General features: G+C 53.7%; 3 protein-coding genes across 4 annotated transcripts in view; 2 read left to right on the top strand and 1 right to left on the bottom strand.

Annotated features, from left to right (window-relative positions):
* The first annotated feature begins 3,358 nt into the window (after nt 1-3,358).
* On the top strand, nt 3,359-8,656 carry Plk3 (polo like kinase 3). The gene is made up of 15 exons (XM_021200082.2): nt 3,359-3,898; nt 4,007-4,114; nt 4,204-4,320; nt 4,477-4,606; nt 4,698-4,785; nt 5,513-5,608; nt 5,709-5,907; nt 6,032-6,158; nt 6,370-6,461; nt 6,706-6,799; nt 6,936-7,019; nt 7,139-7,301; nt 7,446-7,575; nt 7,927-8,040; nt 8,135-8,656. Exons 1-15 carry the CDS (start codon nt 3,689-3,691, stop codon nt 8,324-8,326), a joined length of 1,944 nt encoding a protein of 647 aa, XP_021055741.1. The 5' UTR covers nt 3,359-3,688; the 3' UTR covers nt 8,327-8,656.
* On the bottom strand, nt 8,596-12,773 carry Tctex1d4 (Tctex1 domain containing 4). Of its 2 annotated transcripts, none has more exons than XM_021200085.1 (3): nt 10,266-10,284; nt 9,997-10,065; nt 8,596-9,337 (listed from the first exon to the last, which is right to left on the bottom strand). In XM_021200085.1, exon 3 carries the CDS (start codon nt 9,327-9,329, stop codon nt 8,670-8,672), a length of 660 nt encoding a protein of 219 aa, XP_021055744.1. In that variant the 5' UTR covers nt 9,330-9,337; nt 9,997-10,065; nt 10,266-10,284; the 3' UTR covers nt 8,596-8,669. The 2 variants fall into 2 exon arrangements, with proteins under 2 accessions (XP_021055744.1, XP_029396202.1); XM_029540342.1 differs by lacking the exon at nt 10,266-10,284 and adding an exon at nt 12,730-12,773 and having other exon boundaries at nt 8,670-9,337.
* Btbd19 (BTB domain containing 19) overlaps nt 11,846-15,566 on the top strand; it is a 5,183-nt gene continuing 1,462 nt past the window's right edge. The window contains exons 1-4 of the mRNA XM_021201271.2: nt 11,846-11,972; nt 13,162-13,363; nt 13,520-13,573; nt 15,046-15,105. Of these exons, the coding sequence (XP_021056930.1) occupies nt 11,887-11,972; nt 13,162-13,363; nt 13,520-13,573; nt 15,046-15,105 (402 nt within the window). The 5' untranslated portion in view covers nt 11,846-11,886. The remainder of the gene's footprint in view (nt 11,973-13,161; nt 13,364-13,519; nt 13,574-15,045; nt 15,106-15,566) is intronic.

Here is a 15,566-nt window from a genome sequence, read left to right as displayed (position 1 = left end):
CCCTCACTTCAGGCCCCAGGAGCACAGGATCCTGAGCCCAGCGATGCCTGCTTGACTCAGCTCTCAGGGTTCACTTCAGAAACCTTACCGGGAGCCTGTCAGTGGTGGTGCATGCAGAAGAAGGCAGATGTGTGCGCTCAAGGCCAGCCTGGTCTACAAAGCAAGTGCCAGGACAGCCAGAGTCAAACAGAGAAACCCTGTCTTGAAACAACAACAAAACAAAACAAAACAAACTATCCGTAATGAGATCTGANGCCCTCTTCTGGTGTGTCTGAAGAAAGCTACAGTGTACTCACATATACATAAAATAAATAGATCTTTTTTTAAAAAATTAAAAAGCAAAAAACAGAAAAACCCAAAAACCTGTCCTGATTTGATCTTGTACCTCTGACTGTCGAAATAATTTTATTAATTTATTTTTTGTCATTTGAGCCATTCAAGGTTATTTTGTTATGGCATCTCCAGCAAAGTAATTCACAGACATCTTAATTTATTTTCCAGATCTATAGCTGTAACATCAAGCTAGGAATACAGTTTAGTAACACTTGCCTCCCATATACAAAGCCCTGGGTTTAATTCCCAGACAATAGCATAAAAATAAAATAAACAATAGTGAATATATTTTTTTTCAAATTTTTTATTTTTATTATTTTATGTGTGAGTGTCTTGTCTGCATGTATGTCTGCATTACACATGGCCTGATACCCCGATGCCCAGAAAGGCGACAAGCCTCCACGGTTCCCAGAGTGCTGGGAATCAAACCTGGATCCTTTGCAACAACTGCTCTTAACCACTGAGCTAACTCTCCAGGGCCGAATAGACAGGATCTTATTTATTCCAGGTTAGTCTCAAGTTCATTATGCAGAGAGCCCTTTGGTACTTTTCTGCAGCTGTGATAAACACCCAGACCAAAAGCAACCTGGGGAGGAGAGGGTTTATTTCATTTTATAGGGTACAGTCAATCACAGAGAGAAGCCAGGGCAAGACGCTGAAGCAGGAACTGAAGCAGAACTCATGGAGGAGTGCTGCTTCATGGCTGGCTCCCTCACTTGCTCCATGTCAGCTTCCTTAAATAATTAATTACACATATATGTATGTGAGTATGCACATGCCAGGTACCCAGCTGAGAAGGCTGGAGGTGTAGAGTTCCCCTGGAGCTCTGGTCCCCCAGTGAATTCAGGTCTTCTGAAAGAAAGAACACGGTGCTCTCCTAACCGCTGAGTCATTGCTCCAGGTCACTCTCAGAGCTTCCGAGCTTCCCTCCATAGTTCAGGTCTACCTACCCAGGGGTGGTGCCACACATGGTGGGCGGGCCCCTCCCATGCCAATCATCAATCAAGACAGTTCCTCCCTGGCCAAAGGTCAGTCTGGACTGTGTAGTTCCCCAGCGAGACTCTGTCAGATGACTCTTCATTGACAGTTGACTTTAACTAGGACGACCTTGGACTCCTGAACCTCTTGCCTCAACTCCAGCTCAGATTTGACTCCATCTTTTGAAGCTCAACTTGTGCTTCTGGCCGTTTGGCCTGAAGTGTTTGTCCTTCTGGCCCTACCACACCTTCTCCACCAGGGCAATTGCTGAGCACAGCACCTAAGGCTTTCCTGCCCACCCCTACCATTTAAACTAGTATTTCTCCTGGTCTTTGGCTATTTGGGATGTGTGTGTGTGTGTGTGTGTGTGTGTGTGTGTGTGTGTGTGTGTGTGTGTGTGTGTGTGTGCCGCGCGCGCGCGCGCGCGCGCGCGCGCGCACACGTGTGTCCATGAAGAACAAACTTTAGGAAGGTCCTTGTGGGCCTGACGAAGGTTGGCTGAGATGTCTTGACAGCGTACAGTGTGGCCATACCTATGCTGTAGCAATAATCCCAACAAGATAGGTTATGATCCAAGGCTAGGGGAGGAGGGAGCTGATTCACAGGTGTATGTGTGTGTTTGTTGGCTTTTCTGGGTGCTCCTTGTTTACTTCCGTCTTAGCACTTTTCACAGCCTGTAATTACTTTATTTATGTACTTAAGTCTGTTTCCACAAAGCAGAAACTGCAGAAACTAAGCAAGGGCCTTGGCCATTCTTATTGGAAGCAGCGCCTGCCACTTTGTGGATGTTTTCAGTAAATCTGAGGTCTGAATGTATGGCTCCCAGTGAAAAAAACGAAGCCTACCCAGCCAGCAGGAGATCTGTGACCCTTGGAGAAAGTTTTGGGGATTAAGATTCCACTTGGGAAACTAGGCAGGTGGTGGCACACGCCTTTAATCCCAGCACTCTGGAGGCAGAGACAGGCAGCAGATCTGAGTTCGAGGCCAGCCTGGTTTACAGAATGATTCCAGGACAGCCAGGTCTACACAGAGAAACCCTATCTCGAGGGGAAAAAAAAAAAGATTTCACATCGAAGCCAAGCAGTGGTGGAGGGGCAGGGGCAGGCAGGAATTCAAGGCCAGTCTGGTCTACAGGTCGAATTCCTGGCTTCCTGGAAACCCAGTCACAAAACAAAACAAAAACCAAAACAACCCCCTCCCAAAAATTACCACACAGAAAAAGATTCCACATAGGTCATAGATAGATTCCTGCCACCTACTTGAGTTTATCTGCAATGGACTTCAATACTAACTGCCCAATTGCAGGTCTCTAACACCTAAGAGTGTCTAGTTCTCATTCCTCACTGGCTGGCCTTTGGCCTGCTGACTCGGCGCAATAGGTATTTTTGAGAATGTGATGGGGGAACTCGGGGTCTGAAGCAGAGGTCTGTAGTCCCATCATGTCAAAGGTGAAGGCAGAAGGTCCTCGAGTTCAAAGCTAGCCTGGAACACATGGCAGTCACTCTGCCTCAGCTCCCCTTCCCTCAAAAGAATAAGGTAGAAGTGGGTAGCAGAAAATGTAGCCTGGAACATGGTAAAAAAAAACACTGAATACTGGGAGGCAGGGGCAGGTGGATCTTTGATTTCAAAGCCAGCCTGGTCTACAGCGTAGGTTCTGGGACAGCCAGGGCTACACAGAGACACCCTGTCTTGGAAAAGCAAACATAAAACCTTGAATACCAGGCTCTGTTCCACAAACCCATTGCTCAGTCCCAGACCAGGAAAACCGGGCTCTGAAGAGGGCAGCATGCTCTCGGTACCAGAGCATGAGATGCTTACAGGAAACCACTGTGTTGGTGACTGAGCAGTTTGTCAACTGTGTTCGTGTGAACTGAGCAGTTTTCAACACCCCCGTCTTTCCTCCCCAGTTGGAATGCTAACCCTTGCTGTTGCTCGAAAGAGGCCTCCGGATAACTGGTCTCCACTCCGACTTCAGCACACATTCGAAGGATGAATGGGAAAAAAAGAGCCACTTGGACTGGGTAGCCTAGAGAAACGGAGCAGGGTTACACCTGCCGGGCGACTAGCACAACGGGGGCTCCTTTAAGGCCAGAGAAGGAGGAGTGGCCTTTAAGTACGCCCAGGCGAGGGGGAAGATCTTTCAGGTGACGTAAGGCGGAGCAATGGGCGTGGCCTCTCCAAGCCTGGCTGCCAGGAAAGGGGCGGAGCTCGAGATGACGAAACACCGGGGAGGGGGCAGGGATTCATTGATAAAAACGTCGGGCTGCCCCCCTGCCCGGGCGCGATCGCAGCGTAGAGAAACCAGGCAGCGCCACGCGCGGCCGGGGCCGGGCGGAACCGAGAACCAGCTCGGCAGGCGCTGAGCCGCGCCGTCCGCATGGAGCCCGCCGCCGGCTTCTTGTCTCCGCGTCCCTTCCCGCGCGCCGCTGCCCCGTCCGCGCCCCCCGCCGGCCCGGGGCCACCTGCCAGTGCCTCCCCGCGGTCGGAACCTGAGGTGCTGGCCGGGCCACGGGCGCCGGATCCTGGTCGCCTCATCACCGATCCTCTCAGCGGCCGTACCTACACCAAGGGTCGCTTGTTGGGCAAGGTGGGTCGGGGCTCTGGGGTGGCGTTGACGGAGGTGGAGGGGAGCTCTGCGGGCCCGACCCGGCCACTCCGGAGCGCCCAGATCGATGATGCAGCTTCTTCTTTCTAGGGGGGCTTCGCTCGCTGCTATGAAGCCACTGACACCGAGACTGGTATAGCCTACGCGGTCAAAGTCATCCCGCAGAGTCGCGTCGCCAAGCCGCATCAGCGCGAGAAGGTGGGTCCAGGCCCTGCGGTCCAAGGGATGGGGAGGGGGTGGTGGCGTGGGAACCCTGGAAAGATGAGGATTTCACTCCCCCGTCGCAGATCCTAAATGAGATAGAGTTGCACCGAGACCTGCAGCACCGCCATATCGTTCGCTTTTCACATCATTTCGAGGATGCTGACAACATATACATTTTCCTGGAGCTCTGTAGCCGAAAGGTCCGGAATGGGGGCGGGGCGGGTTCATTGGGAACAGGGGTAGGGGAGGAAGCGGGTTCTTAAGATCCAAAGCTGTGTTCTTGTCATCTTCAGCAAACACAGATAGAGGGAGGGTCTGGGAAGGCAAGCGGGGTTTGAAACAGTGACTTTCTGCAGTCCCTGGCCCACATATGGAAGGCCCGACACACCCTGTTGGAACCAGAGGTTCGCTACTACCTGCGCCAGATCCTTTCTGGCCTCAAGTACTTGCACCAGAGGGGTATCTTGCACAGAGATCTCAAGCTGGGTGAGATTCCTGCGTCTGGTCGGAAGGGTGGAGACCTGAGGAGGGACGAGAAGGAGTTAAGAATTTGACACGTCTCTCTGCTACTGTCTAGGAAATTTTTTCATCACGGATAACATGGAACTGAAGGTGGGGGATTTTGGGCTGGCAGCTCGATTAGAGCCCCCAGAGCAGAGGAAAAAGTGAGTGAGGGGATGGTGGCCACATTCTGTTTGTGACACAGATGATGTACAAGGTGACCAGATGTGTACTTGGGATAACCAGGGAAGAGGTGATGATGGGTTGTCTGTATGTGTGACAGTAGAGGTGGCAACCTAGGTCACTGGGTTAGGTGGAGAAGGACAGCAATCTTATGAATGTATGGCACAGATGGGTGTCTAGGATTTTTGGAAATGTATGGGGGAAACATAGGCCTGGCCATCAGCATGTGTGTGTGAGACGACTGAATGGGGATGACAGATCATGATGATATTGTGATACCCTGTGTGTATGTGACCCTGCTGTGGTCACTAGGACACGGTGTGTGTAACATAGCATGTGAGGCAGGTGAGTCTTATGAAGGGTATGACAGCTGGTGTTGGCACAGACAGTGGGAGGTGACAGCCTAGTATTTACAGATGGGAGTGGGGGAAGGGCTCAGTCATGGCCCCTCTGTGTTGACCTTGGGAGAGGGGGCTCTGATGGGTCAGGGCCTCCTGTCCTGCAGAGCAGCTGAGCAGCTGGGCTAGAAGGGTGGGTGAGGGTTCAGCTGCCATTCTCAGCATCCATTGTCCCAAGACCAGCAGGAGCTCTCTGGCCTTTGGTGACAGGCAGCTGCTTTGTCTGAACTCACAGCAGGGGCAGGAATGGGGGCGGGTACCGGCGCCCGGCTGGGTCTGAGCCTTGCTCTCTCCGCCCTGCCTCTTTCAGGACCATCTGTGGCACTCCCAACTACGTGGCCCCAGAAGTGCTGCTGAGACAGGGCCATGGCCCCGAGGCAGATGTGTGGTCGCTTGGTTGTGTCATGTGAGTGTCAGTCAGAGTCATTGGTGGACAGGTGGTAGGTGTATGGATTGGGGGGAGGGTCCCCACTACTTTATTCCTGATCTCCCATTCCTGGGCATAGGTACACGCTCCTGTGTGGGAGCCCCCCATTTGAGACTGCTGACCTGAAGGAAACATACCGCTGCATCAAGCAGGTTCATTACACGCTACCCGCCAGCCTCTCGCTGCCTGCCCGGCAGCTCCTGGCTGCCATCCTCCGAGCTTCACCCAGAGACCGTCCTTCCATTGAACAGATCCTACGCCATGACTTCTTTACGAAGGTCTGTGGTTCTCCAGACACCGGAGGAGTTCAGTGTTCATGCTCCTAGAGGACACACAGGAGCAGGGCCCTTGGGGGGGGGGGGTGTGTCTCACTGCTGATGTTTTCCTGACTCTCTTCCTCAGGGCTACACCCCTGACCGGCTCCCGGTCAGCAGCTGTGTGACAGTCCCAGATCTGACACCCCCCAACCCTGCGAGGAGTCTGTTTGCCAAAGTTACCAAGAGCCTGTTTGGCAGGAAAAAGAACAAGAGTGAGTCAGGTGCCAGGGGGCCGAGGATATAGAGCAATAGAGTGGCTTAGTGGCTTGTTACATTCAGGGGGCGGGGGTGCTTCGAGGGTGTCGGTGTCTCCGGACTCAAGGGAGAGCATGGGCTGTCTAGACACTTGGAAAGATCTGCCTGTGTGTGAACACTTTCAGGCAGGACCCAGAGGGCTATATTATATTCCCCTTCACCCTCCAGATAAGAACCATTCTGAGGACCAGGATAATGTCTCCTGCTTGGTGAGCGGCCTCATGCGCACATCCATCGGTCATCCAGATGTCAGGCCGGAGGTGAGGTGCTCACGTGAGCCATTATTCCCCTGACTCACCCTGACCCTAGCAGCTGAGGGAAGCCCAGCATAAAAGGCTGATGAAGCATCTAACCTCGTGGTGGCCTAATTGGCTGTGTCTCATTAGCCAGCTGAGGCTGACCTGGGGTGCCCTGAGAGCTGCCAGGGACAGGGCCGGGCAGCTGGACTTCCAAGGATTTAGATTGTGGGGCCTAATTTTATTCCCTCTCTATCCAACTGTCCAGGCTCCGGTAGTTCCAGGCCTGGCCCCTGCCAGCTTGGTAGAGACGGCTGCCGAGGACAGCTCGCCCCGTGGGACACTGGCCAGCAGTGGAGATGGTGAGGAGCCGCAAGCTGAGAGGTGCTAGGGGTTACTGAGGCGGAGACCAGGGGCCTGAAGGACGTAGTTGGCTGAGGGACATGACCTGGGCCCAGGGTGGCTCTTGCCTAAATGTCAGTGCCCTGTTCCCTTCAGGGTTTGAAGAAGGTTTGACTGTGGCCACAGTGGTGGAGTCTGCCCTCTGTGCACTGAGAAACTGTGTGGCCTTCATGCCCCCAGGTAAGGCTGGGCTCTGGTGCATGTGATTAGCTTGGCAAGAAGTCCTTTTTGACCCAGAGGCTGGGGGTGGGGGTGGGGGTGGGGGAAGAAGCCTTCATTCCCCTCCTCTCCTGTAACAGCCGAACAGAACCCAGCCCCGCTGGCACAGCCAGAGCCTCTGGTGTGGGTCAGCAAGTGGGTTGACTACTCCAACAAGTTTGGCTTTGGCTATCAGCTGTCCAGCCGCCGTGTAGCTGTGCTCTTCAATGATGGCACCCACATGGCCCTGTCAGCCAATAGGAAGTAAGTGCTGTTTTTTTTTTTTGCGTGCTTTGTAATTAGGCGACCAGCAGGGTTGCGCCTTGGTGTGTGTTTCTGTGCTCAGGGGTCTGGGGAGGAGCGGTGGTGCCGGGTTCCCCCTCCTCTCTACTACGTTCCCACTTACAGGACGGTGCACTACAACCCTACCAGCACGAAGCACTTCTCCTTCTCAGTGGGTTCTGTGCCCCGAGCTCTGCAGCCTCAGCTGGGCATCCTGCGGTATTTCGCGTCCTACATGGAACAACATCTCATGAAGGTGTGTGGGCCGAGGTGGGGGCACTTTAGGGGGCAGGGGTGACTCAAAAATAGTGACTGAGGGCTGGAGAGATAGCCCAGCGGCTAAGAGCACTGACTTCACTTCCGGAAGTCTTGAGTTCAAATCCCAGCAACCACATGGTGGTTTACAACCATCTGTAATGGGATATGATGCCCTCTTCTGGTGTGTCTGAAGACAGGAACAGTGTACTCACATATATATAAAATAAAAATAAATCTTTAAAAAAAAAAAAAAAAAAAGCTAGTGGCTGGACCTGTAAGGGAAGGGGACACTCACAGGGAGAGACCCAGCTCATGCCAGTCCGGAGGCCTGACTCGCCTGTTCTCCCAGGGTGGAGATCTGCCCAGTGTGGAAGAGGTAGAGATGCCTGCCCCACCCTTGCTGCTGCAGTGGGTCAAGACTGATCAGGCCCTCCTCATGCTGTTCAGTGATGGCACTGTCCAGGTAAGAGCCTACCCCGTGTTTTGGTGGAAGGTCTGGTATCCCAGGATTCTGGGAAGGACTGTGGACCTGGATCGATGGTATCTTCTGTGTACAGGTGAACTTCTACGGGGACCACACGAAACTGATCCTCAGTGGCTGGGAGCCTCTCCTTGTGACCTTCGTGGCCCGAAATCGCAGCGCCTGTACTTACCTCGCGTCCCACCTCCGGCAGCTGGGCTGCTCCCCAGACTTGCGGCAGCGACTGCGCTATGCTCTGCGCCTGCTCAGGGACCGAAGCCCTGCTTAGGTTCCAACTCAGAGAGAGCGGGCTGTGATCCAGATCCTGGGCCTGGGCCTGAAAGGCTCCGGGCCTCGCCTTTGTGGCCCTTCCTGTCCCTTTGGTGCCTCACTGGGGGCTCCTGGCTGAATCCCCCCAGGGAATCAGGGACCAGCTTTACTGATGGTCAGGGATGGCCTGCCCTCCCTGCATCTTACCCTTCTGAGATAAGCCTGAGCCTTAGCTCCCAGCTAGGGGGCGTTATTTATGGACCACTTTTATTTATTAACAGACATTTATTTATTGGGATGTGAGCCCCAGGGGGGCCTCCTCCTGGGATAATAAACCGTTTTTTCAGAACTTGAAGGCCTTATCATTCCCAGTAGACCGCGTGGACGGTAGCTACAGCAAATAGAGAAGGGTTGGTGAAGGTGGCAGAGGCCAGTCCGTCATGCACCGCATCCCAGAGTGCTCGGCTGACCACGTGCACACCCTGTCCCTCGCGTGGCCCCAGCACCACGTTGCACACGAGTTTGTAGCGGGGTAGGTTGAGCTCCCTCACACGGGTGTGTATCTGTTCACACAGCGCCTGCACCAGTTTCCCTGCCTCAGAACCGGAGTAGCACACATCGCTCAGCTGTGCGGCCAGTGCTGCCTCCAGGGCACGCTGGGCACTCGCAGCTTCCCAGTGTTCCCCGGGTGCCGGTTCTAAGCGGTATGAGGGTGCCATCCTACGGGGAAGCATCAGGGGGAGCCCGGAAAAGCTAACTCGTGTACCTAGAGGGGGCATTAGGCCCAGGGATGGTCGTCGACCTCCAGGACCCACTAAGGGTCCCGCCAGTGAGTTGCGGCGCGAAAAGGATGGGTGTAGGCCCGGCAGGGAGCCACGACGGGAGGCTGGGCCAGGGCCTATAGGTCGGATCTCATCAATGCTGGGCAGGTGACCTCCAGGCTTCCCTGGTGGTAATTTCAGAGCCAGGTCTTTGGTAATCTCCTCTTCCTGGCGTCTGGATGGCAGGGTCCTGCAAGCCATGGACTTGCCTGCTGGAAGATCCATACTTAGGAGTGGCTCTCACAGGCTGAGATCACCCTACATCCAACCTCTTGCTCAGTGAAGTAGACACTTCTCTTTTTGAGTGTGTGCTCACATGATCTCTTGTGTGTTTGAGACAAAGTCTCATATGGCCTCCAACTCTCTCCCCTCCCCCCCTTTTTTCCCTCGAAACAGGGTTTCTCTGTGTAGCCCAGGCTGTCCTGGAACTCACTCTGTAACTCTGTAGGCCAGGCTAGTCTCCAACTCAGAAGTCTACCTGCCTCTGCCTCCCCAGTGCTGGGATTAAAAGCATGCTTCACCACTGCCTGCTCTCTCTCTCTCTCTCTCTCTCTCTCTCTTTTCTTTCTCAAAACAATGTTTCCCTTTGTAGTATTGGCTGTCCTGGATCTGGTTTTGTAGACCAGGCTAGCCTCAAAATCATCAAGATCCATCTGTTTTCTGCCTTCCCAAGTGAGTGCTGGGATCAAAGGCTGTCACCACCCCCACCACCCCCATCAACTCTTATGTAGCTGAGGCTGGCCTTGACCTCTATCCTCCTGCCTCCAACTCCTGAGTGATGGGATTATATGCATGACTACATACACTGCCTCCCTAGGAGACTATAGGCATATATACCATGTCTAGTCACTCCCTAGCCCTTTCTTACCTGTATGTTTGGAACAAGTAGTTCAGCTTGGGGCTGTGTGCCTACTAGGTGCTTAGAGCCGGTTAAGAGCTGTGAGAGATACAAGCAAGGGAAGGGACTGCTTAGTCTATGGTCACGGAACCTCCGCCCGGGTTCTTTTCTCTTGGTCACAGGAGGCTCACGGGGTGAGCACTAAATCTACTTCCCTTTCCCCCTCCCACTTGACTTCACCAGCAGAATGGGACATGAAGCTGGTTTCTGGGTTTCTTCAATAGCCAGAAGGGACAGACCCAACTCCATCACTCCCACAGATCTCGGTAGCCTCAGAAGAGAACTAAATCATCTTCCCTGCTCTGTGTATGATGGGACTTTTCTCCCTCTCGACCGGCTGCGGGAGACATGTCAACTTCATCCTCTTGCTTGGGTCTCTTAACTCCTTCGGAATCACCTATGAGCCGGATGCCCTCTTCCCCTGAAACTCCCGCAGGCGTCTGACTCACCTGCAGCCTTTGGCCTCCAAGCTCTGCTGGCCCCACAGTCCTCACCGAGCTGGCCTGACAGGCCTGTGGGCGGGGAAGGCTGGTGTTGTGCAGTTACCATGGGGCTGTGGCAAGCACACCTCTCCCTCCCAGAACTCCTTCCTCTGGCCAAACTCTGGAATAACCTAAGTGTTCCTGCTGTGGGCACCTGCAGAGAGGAGGGCGCCCTGAGTTCCCAGGGAGAGAGGCTCCGCAGGGGCTTGGAGGTCTAAGGCATCACAGGCTAAGGGAGCCGGCGTGGAGAGGTGCCACTGCTCGGAAAGGTCCTAGTTTCGGAGTCACTACTTCATATGAATCTCTCCCTGCCTCTTCACCCTTAGCCTCCTCTAACTCACAGGTCCACAAGAGGGACAACCCACCAGGGGGCTGCTGGATCTGGCCTGGCTGTCTGTGAACAAGTCACGGGGCCCTGGGATATGCTAAAACCTTGAGACTGCGGGGGCAGCTTCTTAGGAATTTAGTATCTGGGCTCACAGGAAAGAGTACGTCATGGTTCAGCCTTCTCCCCATCAGCCTCAACGAGGACAAACATTTCCGCTTCAGGGCAGAAGTAGGGTGGGGCTTGGATGACTTTCTTAGTTCAGAACTCTGTGCTGAGGGGAGGGGCTCAGCGGGAAAGACCCGGGCCTAGCATGGCCATGACTCAGTGATTCTAAGTCTGGTTTCTTAACCTTTGCTGACCTACTCACGTGTCCTGGGACCCGTAGGCAGCACCTCGTTCCTTAGGGGGATTGCTTTGCGGGGCTGCCAGAGGCTGTGTTACTCCTGTTAGAACTGACACCTCACCTCCCTTACTCTGGGAGGCATGGGGCTGCCCCCTCCCGGGCAAGCTAAGTCTGAGCCTTGAAAACCACACTTAGGGGTGAGAATTTTCCAGGATGAGGTGATGTCTCGGGTCTTTCTGAAATGCAGCCGTGGGAAGGGAATTAGAAAAGCAGAGGCCTTGGATTCTGAACTCAGTGTAGGCGGGGGAGCCAGCCAGCACTAGGACCCTCAGACTCATCTTAGGGCCCTTCTACTGCTGATTCCCCCGCTCCCTGTGAGTATAGGGAGATGGGCAGGGCCTCCTCAGGCTCAGCTCCAGTTTCTATGGAAACCCACAGGCTTCCCACCCAGCTGCTGCCTGGGCGGATTCCCAACCTGGGCCTCATCCACCACCAGCTTCTCCCGGGATCATAGGCCTTTCCAGCCCCAGCTTCTTCTCTGGGTCCTGTCTGCATCTGCATCCCTTTCCTGACCCTCAGGCCTTCTCTCCTATATTTTAGCTCCTCAGCAAACAGGCCTCCAGCTCCCGCCCTCCCTCTCAGGTCTTTCTTGGCCTGGCTAGGCCTTCTAGGCTGTTCCACCCTTTAACCTACTGCCCACTGCATTTATGGAGAATCCAGGACTGGTGGTACGTGGGCAGGCTGCACCCTTTTCCACAGCACTTCGAAGCCTCGTCAACAACCCCCAGTACAGGTGAGGCAGTGGCCCCCTGGTGGGTTTTCCCTGGCCTGTGAATTTGAGGAGGCTAAGGGCGAGGAAGCCTGGGGAAAGAACACTTGGCCTCCCTGGTGAACTCTGTGAGGAAGTCAGCTATAGAGGAAATTTACTGGCTTGTGTCCACACTACCCTCATAGTCAGAGGCGGGGGCAGCGGCAGATAGAAGGGAGGGCAGCTGTGTGAACTCAGGCAATGCCCGAGTTCTCTGGCTTCACCTCCACCCCCTCGGCCCTGAAAGATGGGTTATGACTTGATTCACTGCCATTGGGCCTTCGACTGAGTACTGGGACTTCTTTCCTTGAAGAGACGGAGGTACGGATGGCTCTAGCGATTCATAAGAGGAACAAAGCCCAAAGGATCGAGTCGGAGACCCAGACAGGAAGTAGTTCAAGGTTTCTGACCACCCACTGCTTGCCCAAGAGACTAGTGCTGTCTGAAACCAGGACTAGAGTTCACTGGGGGCAGGGCTGGTCATGGGAGACAAGAGCTCTGTTTCCCACCCCCAGTCTCTCAGAGGCTGCCCTGTTCCCCAGGGTTAGGACTGCCATGATTCTCGTTTTTTTGAGGGCAGGGTGCCACAGTCTGGCCTGAAGAGTGGAACTTTAGGCTTTGGAAGCTGAAACTCTCTCTGCTGCCTCACCCCTACTTAATGCAGAGGCCCAGAGGCCCAGAGGCCCAGAGGCCCAGAGGCTGGGGCCGGAAGTGATTATGAAGATGGAAAATGTGGTCTCACCTCATGATGGTGATCACTGCCATGTCTGTCTGCAGTCAGTGTGCTCTGTACCCCACATCCTCACACCCTCCCACAGGAAGAAGGGTAAAAATGCTGAGTTGGCATTTGGTGAAGGCGGTCCAAGAGGAGTGTCCTCTCCCCCAAGACTCAGACTGGGGAGACATCAATCTGGCTTGCATGAGCTCTGGTATCCCCCCTTTGACCAAGCATAGCCCACTCCCCTGAGACCTGCCATCGTGGCTGAGAAGTCTGAGAGTCCAAGATATAAAGTCACCGAGTGGAACTGAGCCTAGAGCGCAGGCTTGTGTCTTCCAGACGTAGGCTTTGACCTCACCTTAAAAAGAAGTCCCAGTGGGACAGAGGTGACACCAACAGTGTGATCTAGGTCTGAGATCCCCTCCCCTGGCTCTTGGCCCTCCCTCTCTTCCACAGTGATATTTGCTTTGTGGTTGGTCAAGAACGGCAAGAGGTATTTGCCCACCGGTGCTTGTTGGCCTGTAGATGTGACTTCTTCCGGAGACTTCTGGGCCCTGGGGTACCTAGTCCTGTGGTACTAAGCACTGTGCCGGCCGAAGCCTTCTTAGCCGTGCTGGAGTTCCTGTACACCAATAGTGTCAAGCTGCACCAACACTCTGTGAGCCTACCAAGCAGAGGTCTGGGTGGGAGAGAAGCTGAGGATGCCAGAGGCAGGAGGATACCCATTATGCTGTGGGTTGAGGGGTGGGGGGGAACTCCCTTCTGCTCCCTCAACCCTTCCCTCTCCCTCCAACCCCTCCCCCCGCCCATGCAGGTGTTGGAGGTGCTGACAGCAGCTGTGGAATATGGGCTGGAGGAACTTCGAGAGGTGGGTGTCTCAGGCGAGCCATCTTGTCTCCTTTGCCTTTCAGTTCACAGTCTCCTTCACATAGTCTGACCTTCTCACCCAGAGTATGATAGCTCTCTGTGTACACAGAATCTGCACACGCTCAGTGTGTGCTGAGTGAGCACAGGAAGTATTTATGGCTGGTTCTTCAGTGCAATGGTGAATTGGCTTTGGCCTGTGATTGAATGGGAGGAGAGACATGAAAATGCTTAACATGTATGGAGGTTTTGTGCTTCCGGCTAAGGGAGGATGGCAAGTTTAAGGCCAGCCTGAACTACCTAAAGAGTTCCAGGCTAGCCTGAGCTACAGAGCAAGAGTCTCAAAACCCTAGACTTAAAAGTAGGGGTCTAACTGTGATGGGCAAACAGCTGATGTGTAGAGAGAGACTCTTGGAGAAGGCAGCCTTTGTGTCAGAGCTGGAAGAACAAATAGGGTTTTGTTCAGGACAGGGAAGATGGCATTACAGTCACAGGACACTCAAGGAACTTCTTAGCTGTGTGGTGGACTGGGAACTTGGGTGTGCGTGCGGTGAGCTGGGAAGGGTACCAGGAAGCTGGCTCACACAGGTGCTTCAAGAATCGGACTTTAGGCTGGGAGTGCGAGCCAGCGGCAGAGCACCCGCCTAGCATGCTATAGGCCCTGGGTCTAATTCCCAGCACCAGCCAGGTGTGGTGGTGAACTGTACCTGTATTTCCAGCACCCAGTAGGCAGAATAGAGAGGAGGATAATTCTAAGCTCAGGGCTAACCTTGTCTACAGAGTGAGTTCTAGGCTAGCCAGGGCTACACAGCAAACCCCTGTCTCAATTCTTCCTCCCCTGGACTTTTCCTGGCAAGGGAAAGGGGCTGAGAGAAGAGGGAAAGGAAAGGGCCAGTCAGATCAGTGTAGAAGTGGAGAGGGTGTGGCCGAGATGGAAATGGCAGTCTGTAAGAGGTAGGTGGCCCTGAGAAGGGACAGCTGGCACTGCCCAGTGTTTTTTTTTTTTTTTGAAGAGAGGGCGAACTTAAGTTTCTGTTAAAAATAAAAGTGTAGAGGCATAGGCAGGTGGATTTCTGAGTTCGAGGCCAGCCTGGTATACAAAGTGAGTTCCAGGACAGCCAGGGTTATACAGAGAAACCCTGTCTCAAAAAAACAAAAAAAAAAAAAAAAGTGTCACACTGGGTCAAGGAAGGGAACAATGAGAGGGAGATGAGGGGAGAGACTGGAGTTTCTGCATGAGTTTTACCAGAGACAAGTGTACTAGGAGGAGCTTCGTTAGCCTGCAGGCCCTCTGGGCTTGCTAAAGTACAGGTCTGAACAATTCCATCTATTTTCCAAATCTGGGAGCTCAAGATGGCGCTGGGGCTGCTGGGAGTCTGAATGAGTCATTGCTCCAAGCTCCATTGCTTCCAGGGTAGGACTTGGAGCCTTGAAACAGGGACACCTGCACACAGTTCACTTCATTTCTGTCCCCAGCTCTGCCTGGAGTTTGTGGTGAAGGTGCTGGATGTGGAGCTGGTCTGTGAGGCTCTGCAGGTGAGTACCGTTGAGCAGCCCTGGGGATGAATCTGATATTTAGAATGTGATCCTCCAATGGCCTATAGAATGGCCTCCACTGTCAGAAGCCTGGACTGGCATATCTGTTAAGGAATAATATGAGGGCATGTGTGCTCAAGGATGCTTATGAAAGAAATTCTGTGCCCAGATCTGTAGGGTATAGAGTATATCAATAAGGTCATATGTAGGATGAATAGTCCAAGGGCTGGGAAAGGTAGGCATGGTGGCACACACCTTTAACTCCAGTCCTTGGAAAGCAGAAGCAGCTGGATCAGAGTTCGAGACCAGCCAGGGCTACATAGTGATCTATTAAGAGTGGGAAATGAGCCGGGCATGGTGGCACACGACTTTAATCCCAGCACCCGGGAGGCAGAGGCAGGTGGATTTCTGAGTTCAAGGCCAGCCTAGTCTACAAAGTGAGTTCCAGGACAGCCAGGGCT

Source organism: Mus pahari, chromosome 6, assembly GCF_900095145.1.
Source record: "Mus pahari chromosome 6, PAHARI_EIJ_v1.1, whole genome shotgun sequence".
NCBI lineage: Eukaryota > Metazoa > Chordata > Mammalia > Rodentia > Muridae > Mus > Mus pahari.
Note: the sequence above shows the minus strand (reverse complement) of the source record. Positions and strands in the feature narration are given on the sequence as shown.